Source organism: Sipha flava, unplaced genomic scaffold, assembly GCF_003268045.1.
Source record: "Sipha flava isolate LNK unplaced genomic scaffold, YSA_version1 333_pilon_pilon, whole genome shotgun sequence".
NCBI classification, from domain to species: Eukaryota; Metazoa; Arthropoda; class Insecta; order Hemiptera; family Aphididae; genus Sipha; species Sipha flava.
The window spans coordinates 298424-312995 of NW_020273024.1; the positions used below are offsets into that span (position 1 = coordinate 298424).

General features: G+C 29.9%; 1 protein-coding gene across 1 annotated transcript; it reads right to left on the reverse strand.

Moving 5' to 3' along the window:
- Positions 1 to 5662: 5662 nt before the first annotated feature.
- LOC112687179 (ADP-ribosylation factor-like protein 13B) lies at positions 5663 to 12031 on the reverse strand. Its single transcript, XM_025559758.1, has 8 exons — positions 11522 to 12031; positions 9077 to 9147; positions 8877 to 9010; positions 8704 to 8819; positions 8463 to 8651; positions 7658 to 7868; positions 6120 to 6573; positions 5663 to 6049 (listed from the first exon to the last, which is right to left on the reverse strand). Exons 1-8 carry the CDS (start codon positions 11581 to 11583, stop codon positions 5910 to 5912), a joined length of 1377 nt encoding a protein of 458 aa, XP_025415543.1. The 5' UTR covers positions 11584 to 12031; the 3' UTR covers positions 5663 to 5909.
- Positions 12032 to 14572: the final 2541 nt, after the last annotated feature.

Consider the following 14572-nt stretch of genomic DNA (forward strand, 5'->3'; position numbering starts at 1 on the left):
TATTTTTGATTATTAAATATTAATTAATTAAATGCTGATTATAAAATACGCCTAGCCTTGGGCTTACTACACCGAGTTTAAATTAAATTAAAGCTTACGTTATTATGCGTTATATTATGTTCTCTGAAGAAAACGGAATGAAACGGAACGGAAAACGTTGAAATATAATTTCGCAGTCGGATCAATAGACGACAACGCGCGGAAATAACTTGTATTATTATTATTATTATTATTATTATTATAATAGACGACGATTGTACGACTGGCGCGCGCGTACCTACACTACCCCGCTATAATAATGTATACATTTGCATTTTGCTTATCATACAGCGTGCGCGTGCTGTTTCGAGAATATAATATAAGTCGGTGTAGCTCGGTTAAGACACACCGCGTGATAAACAGGAGCGGAATTATGGGGGTGATGCGGCGATCATCTCCCTTTCTTTGGACTTTTAAATTGTTCAAATTATAATCAAGTTTTAATTTTACTTCAGATATTGCTCATTAATATTCCCATTTATCACCCCCCCCCCCCTTAAACTAGCTTCAGATCCGCCCATGGTAATGAATCCGAACAATATTATTCAAAGGTCGCGGTGGCATCAATTCGGACGCGATAAATATCGTATACAAGATAGGTCGCCGTACGTGTACATTTTTCGGGACCTCGTGCACGTACTCGCATTCGTTACACTACTGCAGTACGACCAAGTCTGCGCCGCGCGGGTGTTGAAAATCGATCGCGAGCAAAACTTTGGCGGTGGCGGTGGCAACAGCAGCCCGGAGGCCACCACCGCTGCCGCATTACACCGCATATATTAGCCGAGTATTACCCGATTTTTTCCAAGGCTCATAGGTATATTATTTTCATAAACGTATTCGAAATTCGACCGGTTGTAATGAGCGGATAGAATAAGTAGGTGTGTATATCGATACCATATCAATATTTGGTGCAATCCGTTCATCCGTTTGAATGGATTTCAGTGGTTCGGCTGTACTATCCAAGAGCGTACTGTAAAAATTATAAAACATTACGTTCTAAAATTGGATAAACTCGAAGGAAAAAGGTCGTGATGAATAATCAAGATGGGAGTATCGGTTTTATTCTCCGTAAAATAGTACGAACGTTTAAAATGCACGTATCGTACTGTAATTCATCCCTCTTTCCCATCCAAAGCAATCCAAGAATACAGGGAGAGGAGAGAGAGTATTTGATTCTTCTTTGAGAATACATTTTGAGAACATTATCCGTGCTGTCGTCAGAAATTTGGTGTATCCAAGTACAAACCCTTATGAATAAAAATTGAAAAAAATGTTACGTAAGGACACTCAGGGGAGTATTTGGAACGACTCTGTGAAAAAAAAATCAAGAAAATGTTCAATAGTGTTGTCAAAAAAGTATAGTACATAAAAAAGACTTGTTCATATATATATATATACATATTAAAATAATAATATTATAATGCACATTCTTTCACGTTCGCCGTCACATTACATTTTTTCACTATTGTTTTTCCTTTTGCCAACGGTCTAGGTTGCTATTATTATTATTGGTTTTTATTCATATGAATACATTGTGTTATTAAAAATAGTATTAATTCAGGCGTTATGTATAATATCCAGTGATTGTAAGCAATATATTTGAAAACCATTATAGTTATCAATTGTTTTCGATGTCGTCAATCAGTCATTAAATAAATTAAAAACTTATTTTTTAAATGCTTAAATAGACTTAGGTAATTTTCTAAATTATTTATTTATTATTTAAATTTAAAACTATTTATTATTTATTGAAATATATAAATAAAAAATAACATACTTTAACGTATGCTTCAAATAAATATGCTTTAAACAAATCCATTTGTTCATGTAGCATTTTTTCTAATAAATGAATTTATAAACTGTTAAATGTCAAGTTAGTATTCCTGCAACTATAAAATTATGAGTAGTATAGTAGCTTCCACATTGACTCTTATACTTCAGACATTTGAGAATAATAAATTTCATTAGATTTGTCTTGATATACTATGATTAGATCAAGGACTGTTAATTGAATTGTCGATTAATAATGTCTTTTATTTTTAATAATTTTAAATTATTTTTAATTATATAATGTTCGCATATTAACATATTTAAATATTTATTACTCAGTTTTAATTATTTATACTTTTATTTCTCAAATTTTAATATTACATGATATACATTTTCCATTTCACTACACTAAATGACATCGCGTTGGTGAGAATATCAGTATAGTTACTAATTTTGGCATTAACCTAAATAGCTTATTTAATTTATTTATTTTATAATAATAACGCCCCTATGGCAAACGAGTACAATATATATGTATAACATAAGTAAGCAGTATAAATATATGGTATTTAACTAATGAGCAAATAACAATTTGATTTAAAGGCAATGATACTAATGAAATTTTTTTGTATTTTATCAATTTTATCAATCAAGCCTGTTTGGCGAGGGTTTCAAATTAACGAACCGAACTCCAAGAACTCCAAGGGCGTACTAAAGAGAAATATAAAATTTTTAAGCACATTATATTCATATAGGTGGAGTTTCATTTTATATATTTATATTATATTATTTATATATTTTGGAGCAGGATAGGTTATAATTGTAAAATGTGATTGAGTATTTGCGATGAAATTATATTTGCATACATTTACTCATATTTAAATGTAATTATTTAAGCTCCATAGTAAAAATCGATCAAGATCTTGTTTTATGTTTTATATTATATTATCAGCGAACAATAAGAATTGGCTATATTTAAATACTTTAATAATATCGTATACTTTAAAAATAATAATGATATGTTGTTATATTTGTATTATGGTTTATGTATTCGGATTTATTGAGATACTCTCTTTTTGCTGTTTTATCGGTTCTTTATCGATAATAATTAAAAATATATGAAGTATACTAAATCGCTTCTTATTTTTTATCGATGTATTTACTATATGTACTTAAGTATAAAACTGGACAGTGAAACCTGTTTTCATATACCATACATACAATGAGATAATAATGCTATTATCATAAGATATTGTGTTAGGGTACCTTACTTTATTGAATTATATGGTTAAAGTGAAATATCATATGCACAAAGACATAATAAAAATAATCTTATTATGATTTTATCGTTGTTTCTTGTTAACCTAATAAAAAATATGAGGCTGCATAATTTCAAAGTATATTAACAATATATTTACGGGTAAGTGGTTGCTAAATGGTGGCCTAGCCCTTCTGTTATAATATACTAAAACGTATACTTTAATAAGGAGTGTTAGAAGTTTTAAGTTTTAACCTTTTAAAATAAAATATTGTATTGACATTATTATGTAACAATAATTTATTGTCAATTAAAACAATATTCAACGACCATCAATTCATATTTTATCATTTTCTTTAATAATTAAATGTAATAAATTTAATTTGATTTTTCACATAGGTGTCATTTCAATTTTTTTTCAGGGTGTGCAAGATTTTAAGCAGACTAATTTTAACATTTAACTAGGCCATTTTAAAAAAATGTATATATGTAAATATCTTCGTCTTTTTTATTATTACCCTAAATTAAAATTACATTGTACTTAACAAATAACTAACAATTCAATGCATAAGAATCTATAAGCAACTGTAACAATTAATTGAAACCATTACACTAATATTGTTTAAAAAAGACAAATTTGGTATGAAAGAATTCACTTTATTTTCAAAACTAAACTCTGCTATTCTTACAAAACGATGTATTAATATCAGGGGTGGATCTAGGGGGGGTTCAAGGGGTCAGCTGACCCACAGTTAATATTTATTAACAAAATTGGCCTCTTGGAAATTTTTTTCTCTTTTTAGACCTTGATTTGGACTCTTGGACAGTTGGCCCATCGGAGTTACTTGAAAAATGAATGCCAGTATATTCAAAATTTTAAATTTTTCAATTCATAATTTATATTTTCAATTATATTGTTTTAGTAGAAAGTTAAGTAAATCATATTTTATTCCGTACGTTTGTTGTGCTGATAAAATTAAATTATATTTATTAATCGTAAAATATGTCATTATCGGCGGTATCACTAATTTTAAAATGTAATATAAATATACTTATACACTTTTATGAACATATTGTTTTTTTTTTTTACAAGGTATTCATTTCTAATTCAATTTCATCCCTAATAAATGGCCTCTTGAAATGGCTTGACCCACAGTTCCCCGACTCTGGATCCGCTCCTGATTGATATATTGATGTTATGGTATGAGAGCACTGATTATTAGTAAAAATATAATATTAATCACAGCTATAGTATCAAAATGCTTCACGTTGTAAATAACGTAACGATCTTAGGATCAGTAAATTATGATAATATGCAGTATATAAAAATATTATATTAAATACCCCAAATCATCATGTTTTATTTATTATACATTGTACCTAGGTATGTATTATCACATTTTTCTGTTTCTTCTAAATAGTAACACCACCTGCCTTGTCAAAAGAAAGCTGACACGAATTATTATTTGAACAAAACGCACTTCATTCCCCGTAATCAAGATATATTTCATAGAAAAGTTTGTAAAAAATTAAATACACGTATGAATTTATAATATATATAAAAATATATTTATAGTATATCACATGCTGAAACATTTAATTTGTATTTAATTGACTATAACAGCGCATAGGAGCATTAATGGAGGGCCAATTATTAACGCCATTAAGGTAACGGTGCCATTACACACCCTGCCGCCCCCTATAATGCGTGTCTGATTTTCCATGTGTTTTTCAATAAAATGTAGCTGGACTGATTCTCATTCGCTATACTAAGTCGCACTAGCAGAATCGAAAAATCCTATCTTAATTCACCGAGTTTTTCGAAAATGTTGGGTAAATTTTTTTACCATTTTCGGTATTTTATAATAATTTGAAAATAAACTATCTAAAGCATCTTTCATACCATTTATTTAAAATCTTCAAACGATTGATAAGGCTACATAAGAACATTTTTTTTACTCAAAAAATGTAGTCCCATACCACGTACGATGTATTTAATAACTACAAAGAACATTGACGTAAAAGCAATGCATTCCAATTTTTTTTCCAAAACTAAAATATAACATAGTAGCATTTAAAACATTGATAATTTTATTTATAATTAATAATATTTATGAATATAATATTACCAAGACTATAATTAGTTAAACAATTTCTATAAAGATTTTAAATTATAAAAATCTTTCTATTACTTGAATGACTTCTACTATATACTCTGTTATGTTAAAAATAAATTATTAATATAAATTTGAATTAAAAGATCATAAGAATTTATTATAATATCGTTATTTTTATCTATAGTTTATTAATAGATAATTATAATTTAAATTGTAAATCACCAAGTTTTCATCAAGTTTGCTCGAATGGTCAAAATAAGTTTTTAGGCATACCATGAATTATTTTATTGAATATAGCAAATAATTTAAGTATTTTATATTTTAAAACTTATATTTTAAATAACAATTTTAAAATAATTTATTATTTAAAATATTTAAATTAATACTTAGTAATATTAATGGAGCAAATAAAATCACATTATTTATTAACATAATTAATAAATACACAAATACAACACAAATATTTGAAATCATTTGGTTTTTGATTATTTTCTGAACAATTTATACTCTATTCTTATTGTTTTCACTTTTTATTTAAAATGCTGTCTCATATGTAATGGTATACCAGTTTAACGATGGTTCGTCATTTCAAATTTGCTTGAAAATTGACAACAGTTATATTCCAAACAAACGTATTATATAATAATGATTTACTAAAAGTATACTCATATAGCAATTTATTTATAGCGGCTCGTAGAAAATATTTTTGTTTTTATTAATAATCACATATGGCTTATAATTTCTGGACTACTTAAAGTATCCGGTTGTTGGACCACCACATCGTTTTCATCATTTGGATGTGACTTTTTCGATTGCTCTTGGTTTTTTTTCTCATCCACCGAATCATGGGAGGATGCAACGCCTAAAAAATATAAAATAAAATTGAAATTAATTAATTATATGACTTATTTATGACAATTTTGGGTACCAACTTCTTTTCAATGACTTCGCGCTAATTGATCGATTAGGTTTTACTGGTCGCCTTTCACCACTACCACTAACACTCGCCGAATTTGACTTATTACTAAAAAGAGACCGTTTTATTTTTGCTGTGCCCGATTCATTATGAATAAAAGTTTCAGTTGATTCCATCGCAGTAGTGGAAAGAACAATGGGGTTTTCGGTGTCAGACAAACTCCTGTCATATTCTTTGGACTTGGCTCTGAAAAGTGGCGATCGTGATTGAACCAATCGCATTGGTTCTGTTTGCTCTTTTGTTGGGGATACCTCCAGAATCGGAGTAACTTTATTTCTAAATACAGGTGGTGCAGGCAGTGGTTCAGGCTCTGTATCATCCTCCTCTTCGGACTCACTTCTAAGCGGTATAATGTATGATGTACTTCCCATTTCAGTAGTTGGGTTTGATGCTTTTGATTCAAAACTATCCTGAAGACGTAAATTTAAAAATTTTTTAAAACCCGGTGAAAATCATTGGTCTAATTTCTAGTTTCGAAGCGCTTAAATTCTAATTGTAATAGAAACACATTATTCAACTTCATTTATGTCATGAGATTTTTATTCCATACTTTTAACCATTGATTTTATTGCTAAGCATGACATTTTTTGATGAAAAATTGTAAATGTGAACCACTTATATTATAATAACTTATAGTTTTCTATATATAATAAAACTTAAAAATAAAATATATTTTGTAAGCGCCTATAATTACAAGTATTCTTTAGTTTGTTTCATAATTGATTGTACACACTATCAAATTGATAATATTATATGCGTTTCATTATTAAATTTAATTACGTAACGTTTCTCTATTACTTTATATATGAGTATTTAAAAGAAAACTTTAGATATTTATCTGGTCAAAATAAATTAATAAATTAACTGTAAATTGCGGATCAGATAAATTGAAATCGTGTACAAAATTAAATCTTCTGACAAAGAAATTAATTAATAATTAAATACTTGTATCTACATCCTAAAGCATTTTAAAATCAAAATATAGTTTTTTTAACACGTTGACTATGTAAATTGTACTAAAAGAGAAAATTAAAAATAATTTATCATGAAACAATTGGAAAAATTTTTACAGAAAAATATTCATATATTTTTTCCTCTTAAAAAATTTTAACATCTAAAACATTTCAAAAATTATATTTAATTTTTTGTTTGATATTAATAAATGGGTTTAAATTATAAATAAATTGTAAATACAATAACTTATAGTTTTAATAATTTAAATGTATTTCATTAATTATTTCAAGAATTAAAATATTTTTAAAGTATAATCGTACCGAAATTATTAAAGTATAATTTGATGTATTTGATGTTATTATTTTATTATTCCCACTTTAAAAAGTATATTATATTCAACAAAAAATTACCATTAATTGTAATTGTTTAACATTTACTTACATATATGATTTAACATCATATAAATCTTTAAACAATTCGATAGATTTTCATGAAAATACTTCATATTTTTTTATAAAAATAACGTAAATAAAATCTCACTATGACTTTGTTAATACGTCTGAATGGATTGCGTTTAGTAGACCTTCGGTGTGGAGCGTTAAAAGATAATAAATATGAATCGTTTGAAGCCTGCTGATTTTTTTTCCACTCTTCCATTTTTCTGTCTACATCTGCTTTGTACCGAGCCATGTCTTCCATAACACGACGGTTGAGTGTATCGTATAACTTCACAATATGTGACACTAACCAACTGCCAAACAAAGTTATGTTGTATTTACTGGTATGCGGAGTAAATTTCAATATAAAATATTATAATTATATTTAAATAAGATATATAGTTTCATAAATATCCATATATTATATTATAGATGACGTTTATAATAATCGTAACATTCTTTTAAAATTAAATTCTGTGTTTGAAAAAAAACTAAAGATAAATTTTAAGATCATTAAACATTTTAACGCACACCTTTTACTTTATTTTATATTCTGTATTGAATAATTTTTATAAAATGCTGATTTATATATATATATATATATATATTGTATTTATATAATATAATAATCAATTGTTGAGATTATAGTATTATTGTTAATTTATTAATTTTTATTTATAATTTATTTAATTTATTAATGAGTACTGAAGACTTAGGCTTAATGAGTGGCAAAGTATTGCAGATAATCTCTAGGAATTTTTGTAATTTAAAGACATTTTTAATTTATTTATATAACATAATTATTTCTCATTTCTGAGGACATTAACACCCACTGGGGTCTACTTATGAGTAATAATTATTCAAGAGTTGTACATTTCAAATAAAAGTTTAATAAAAAATTATCTTACCTAAATCCGTTATCAATACTTGGATCAATAAATGCAGAACTACAATAACTAATAGGTGCCATGTGGAGAGCAGTACATGTTTCCACAAGGGTAGGGCACTTGTTTGTATTAACTACAGCTTCCACATTTAGTCGATCTACAATATCCAATTCATCAAGTGCACCTGGTTTATCTTGCTTATTAGCCAATCTAGTAAAATTCAATTATTAGGCATTGAAAATTCAGTATTATGAAATATTACAATAACACAGGTTTTCCAGCAATATTTTCGTGTCCAAGTAAATTTAGGAATACCTCTTTGCATTCATCTAGCCGCTTACGATCTGTTGAATCCACCACAAACATTACACCATGTACCTAAAACACTATTCATATTATTATATTGGTATGTTTAGCTTTTAGAAATAATATTACATCAACGAAGTATTGTTTCCATATATCCCTAATCTGTTTGTGTCCACCTAAATCGTAAATAGTAATTGCATTGTCGTGATAGTTAAATTTGGAAGACGAAAATCCAACAGTCGGAAGAACATTTTTCTGTTTTTCTAAAATAAAACATTTTTAATTTATTAATACCAAAAATTAAAAATTTAATATCATTACAATTTTACCTTTCATAATACTTTTAACTGTACACGTTTTTCCAGCGTTGTCCAAACCAACCAAAAGTATGGTAATTTTTCTAATACATATAAAACAAAAACGTTAAAACTAAATAATAATGTAATAAAATTAAACAAAAATTAGTAATTAATTAATACTCGTAAATTAATATATGAATAAATAGTTTCTATATTGAAATAAATAAATAATCTATTTATTTATTAAAACTAAATTTAAAATTAATTAAATACTTTATTTCCTGAAATTACCTTTTCCAATCAAAATTTATGAATAGGGTATATATACATAATGTACATTATATTTTATATTAAGTAAGTAAAGTACACAAACAAGTATTATTTAGTACAATAATCCCTAAAGTTGATGATTTGATTCTGTCCAGTTACTTCAATAATTAGTCAGCTATTTAATTAAATATGTATATATGTGGTCGTATTACATATAATCATGGTGATTTTATAATAATTAAAAATGTAAGCTGTTTATAAACTATCACTCTACTATCATGATACGTAGAAAATCATTGTTTAAAAACAATTTAGCTATTAAGTCACTTCCACAAGGATTGCATTTCACAAAAGTGCGTTCATGACACAGAAAGAAAATTATGATAATATTTATTATTTTTTTTACGAGCAGTTATGTTTGAAATTAGAAAAGTATTTTGATGCACAGCTGTACAAGTATTTTACATTATTCAATATTTTTTTGTACTCATACTTATTGTATAAAAAATGATATAATATGAAAAATAAAATAATATAAATTTAAAATACCAATAAAAAATAAATTTAAAAGCTCATCTAAATGAATCTTGAATTGATTTCATTGATATGTCTATGATTTTTAAAACAATACAATATATTGTTTATTCATATTATGAATAAATTACTTTATTTAAATGTCTCAAATTGTGTTAAGTTAAAGTAAACTTATTTTAATTTAAGAAACATACAAAATGAAGATAAAACCTATTATATAAAGACGTATTTTACTAATTTAGATTTATATGGTTTCCAACTTTATTTAAATTGCAAATTACAATTATGAAAATTTTATTTATATTTAAATTTATCTCCTTTGTTCCTTTGTATATATTGAGGCTTGAGTATTTCACTATCAAATAAGTAAAAAATGAATTACTGCAAAGTGAAGAATTTCATAAATTCTTGAAAATAGAGGCTAAAAGTGTAGTACTGTAAATTGGTTAGGTTAAATGTATTCTGGTCGATTTAAGAATAAAATCTGGAGTGAAAACTGAATAGCTTTGGTTAGATAGTTATGTAAATTATTCACGTACTTTGCCTTTAATATAATTTTAAAATATAAAATATAATTTTGTATTTTAAATCATCTTATTATTATTTACATGTACAAATACTCTAATGATTTGATTTTTAAAATACAAATACATGAAATATAACAATTCGGAAAAATTGCAGAATATTTAAAAATATTTTAAATGTTATATAGGGTTTTTCAATTTTTATTTTATTTTTATTTTTATTTAGTTAATACTTTGTTAACGGACGAATAATTATGAGGGTTAAAATATTTATTATTTCTAGTTTTAAGACCCTCAAAATTATCCATAAGACTACAGTTCACTAAATCCAAAATATTTGGACATCGGATTTTTTGTACTTTTGTAACTATATATGTTCAAGCATTTTTATCATACTTAATTTGTAAATAACACCAGAACCGCAAGGAAAACATTTTAAAATTCTACTAGTTTTTAAATTCAATAGTAGGTACACTTTAAAATTAATTAACAAAAATGCAAAATTGAACATGTTTTTAAATTACATTTTCTCGTATTTTTAATACAAATTCTAGTATTCAATGTTATTTAATTTGAAATGTATAAACGAAACAACATTTTTCTTTAGCATTTCTATAATTTTATTTTATAAAACGATATAAGGCAATTAATTATTTATTTTACTATTGTATTATTTATATTATTAGTGTACTAAACGTACTAAATAAATTCGTAACAATAAAAATTAGTATTAGCACAAATGACCACCGTCCATTAACTCCGGTTTGGTGGTGGATTTTTTTTCTTTTGCTAAAGACCTCTTTTCCCTTCTTGTAAGCTCAAAGCACATCACCAAACGTCTGATTCAAAGTTATGCAGTACTGGCTCAAGCAAAATAAACACTTTCGTGCAGTTTAATTTGCTGTATTATTTTAGTTGTCAACCATTTTCAAATCAAATGTTATTCGCGTCCAATTGGACGAGTCGTTTATTTTTAAATCAGCCGGTCGAGGTGCTTCGGTTTAAATATTTAATTCGTGACATTTAAATTTACCATTTTAATATGTAAAAAAAAAAAACAATTAAAGCACATTAAATTTAAGCACACATACCGCGAATCCTAAATTCCTAATCAATGAAACGCCTTATCATTATACAATATCGTTACCTGCGTTGTAGTTGGTCTGCGTTCGCACAGTCGACACATTTAAACCGCAATACGTTGCCCATAACCACGGGCCGTCAAAACATGATGATTTTTTTGTCCGCCGCTTACCTATCTTGTTTTTATTTTCACGAAAGTTGTTAGTGGTGAGGGGGGTGGTGGTGAAAAAAAATATAAATAACACTTATGGCTACAAAAGAAAAATTAATATTTGCGTTGACGAGTCTCGCGGTCTACGGTTTCGCGGCGGTGATGTCGACGACGCCGTGTTGAAGATGACAACAAACCGTAACCGCGGCAACCAGTGGGTTTAAAGGGAAGGGGGCATAAGTCGCCGGTGGAGTACACAACGATAATGACAACAACAATAACATTAGTATAATCTTATAAGTGCGTAAGTGTGTGTATAATAAATAACAACAATAATTATGCCTCGATGTATACGAAAAATACAATACACTGACGTATTATTCGAAGTGTAATACATTTTTAAATATTATTTATTATGTATTACTTATTACTGTATTACTGTTTTATTTATTATACATTAAATATTAAGTTATTATTAAATAACTTCCAGTACGGATTAATATTATTATAATTGCGTTCGTACAACCGTGTGCGGCGGGCCAACTCCAACTGGTTGCACTGACTGGTGAATTCGATGCCGTTTCCCGACCGGAAATTCGGTCGGACGGAAAAAATTCCGAACGGTGGCGACGGCGGCGATACGGTCCGCCGGGGCCGAGTGGCTTATCCGCGCGCGCGTGCTCGTCTGCCCTTTATCGCAGCCATATTCACCTCCAATGAGATCACCGTGTACCAGGAGCTCAGCCGGTCGGTCGTCGGCGGCGGCGGCGGCGGTTGTACCGTTACCGAGCAGCGGCGTTGCACCGTCTCGCGCGAACTAACCGCAGCGCCGATGTCAAGGCCAACGGCAGACGGCAACCTCGTACCGCGTTGTTCGAACCGCACAATGACGCAATGTCGTAACAATAATAATGATAACAATAATAATAATAATAATAGTATCATCGTGTACGCGCGTTCTTATGTCATTGTATACGCCGTACGAACAATGTATACGTATTGTTGTGTTTACAAACAGTAACAACGGACACGTGACACGTGACGAGTCGGTATTGTATTGGTTGTCGGTTGACGCGCGCGTGCGAGTTTGATGTTTTTTAACACGTCCCGTAATAATTCGCTGTTCGACCCGCCGGCGGTAGGACCACGTGCGATAATGTTCGTGTACCCGGGGGCGCAATACGACGCTCGTATCCGTATTGTTTTATACCGCTATAGTAATTATTTTAATAAAAACGTTAGACGCCCAGAATAATAAATAAAAAAAAAAAACGTGCACAAAAGACGAAAAAAAAAAACATTTATTACTTCGATTTCCTAGTACCTCACACGCGATGTAAACCGACGGTTTTCCTTCGGATATTGCATTGAGATGGCATTTCGTGCAGTGTCCGGTGTATAAAAGCTTCAAGTTTAACGCGTTAATTTGTTATCCATTTGTTAAAAAGAAAAAAAAAATACGTTTACACTTATTTGTTGTTCGCGCTTGATAAAATTGTTGAACGAAAGGGTTACGAAACAAAATACAATATTCAGTGATTTCTTTTTTTCCGTTCATTTAGAAATACATTTTTACCGATCGCTACATGTGTACTTGAATATTTTCTTATTTTGATTTTTATTAAAATATGTGATTATGAAGCACGAATAATAAATTTATAATAATTTAGAGGAATTATCAATTTATAATAATTTAGAGGAATTATCAATACTGCGATAAATTGTTTGTCACTTATCGGTGAACATAACCTATGCACTATTTATGCTGTATATTGTATTGCAGTACTCGTATGTCTTGGATGATCATGCTCGACATCTGCATGTAATATGAAATGTAATGAAAAGTGTGTAATAAGTGACAATTTGGTGTTATGAGAAATATATAAGATTTATTCATGGGATGGTATCTGTCCGGTGGTTTACTTTTTTTGTTGATACACGCTTAAAAATACAAAAACTGCAAATTGAATATCATATCAGGTTCTTAAAATAGTAAAAAATAAACGGATTTTCAGATTTTCGCTCGAACCTATCATTTGACACACTTAGATTTCACGTCCATGATTCGATGGTTTCGACAGTTATAAGTCTTCAAGGTTTTTTTCTCGTACTCCAAACTAATGGTTTGGATGTTTTCATTCTTTTTTTTTTTTTTACGTTCGAAATGTCTGTACAGCATTACGCATTTGGCCGACGTCCAGGAAAAATCATGTTCTAGTTCGTTAATTTCGGTTGTGTCCCATGGTTGTCGTATACAAATAATGATTATATTATAACATCTGTTAATCTGTGAATCTTAATTACGGTTCGAAATTGTCGTGTCGCGTCGGCCCCGCGTACGTGTGTGCACGGCTGGCGGGTAGGTTAACAAATCGTTTCGCGACGACGACAATAATAAATAATAATGATAATAATACACGCGCGCACACAATGGATTTATTATTTATCATTGTTACGCCGTGGCGTAATTATTCCGTGTCTTTTTCGAGGTATCAAACGCACGCGAACGGCAGACGCCTCGCCGGCGGTGGCAGCGGCGGCGCGGCTCGAGCGCGTGTGGGTGACGGAAAACGCGCACCGCCGCGTATTCCGGCCGACTCGGCGGGTCACACTTGGCTGAAGAAATGCGAGCGATTGTACCAGGGTATCAGCCAACGGCGGGCGACGGCGAGCCGACGCGCGCTTGCCCGTTCGCCGGCACGAGCAATACAATAACAATCACGAGTCGATACCGCGGCCGTCGCGGCACGGCGGCGGGGCGAACCGTCCGATTCCCACCACCCGGTTACCGTTGTTGCCACGGTTTTCGGGAAACTGGAATCGCCGTTTTCATGCGTTTTCCGCAATTTCCTTAAACCCGCTATCAGGAGCCCATGCGACGGTCGGGACGGCCTCGGCGGCGGTGGCCGAGTCGGCGTCGGCGCGCCCGGGAAACCCAGAGCCACCCGTCGACGACGTACCGCG

What these genes read in the sequence shown, in the direction of transcription:
- LOC112687179 (XM_025559758.1), bottom strand. Translation starts at nt 11,583, where the DNA reads ATGGGCAACGTATTGCGGTTTAAATGTGTCGACTGTGCGAACGCAGAC. An exon ending in AGTTAAAAGTATTATGAAAG is followed by an intron (nt 9,011 to 9,076) that starts GTAAAATTGTAA and finishes GTTTTATTTTAG; the next exon opens with AAAAACAGAAAAATGTTCTT. An exon ending in AGTATTGATAACGGATTTAG is followed by an intron (nt 7,869 to 8,462) that starts GTAAGATAATTT and finishes TTTGTTTGGCAG; the next exon opens with TTGGTTAGTGTCACATATTG.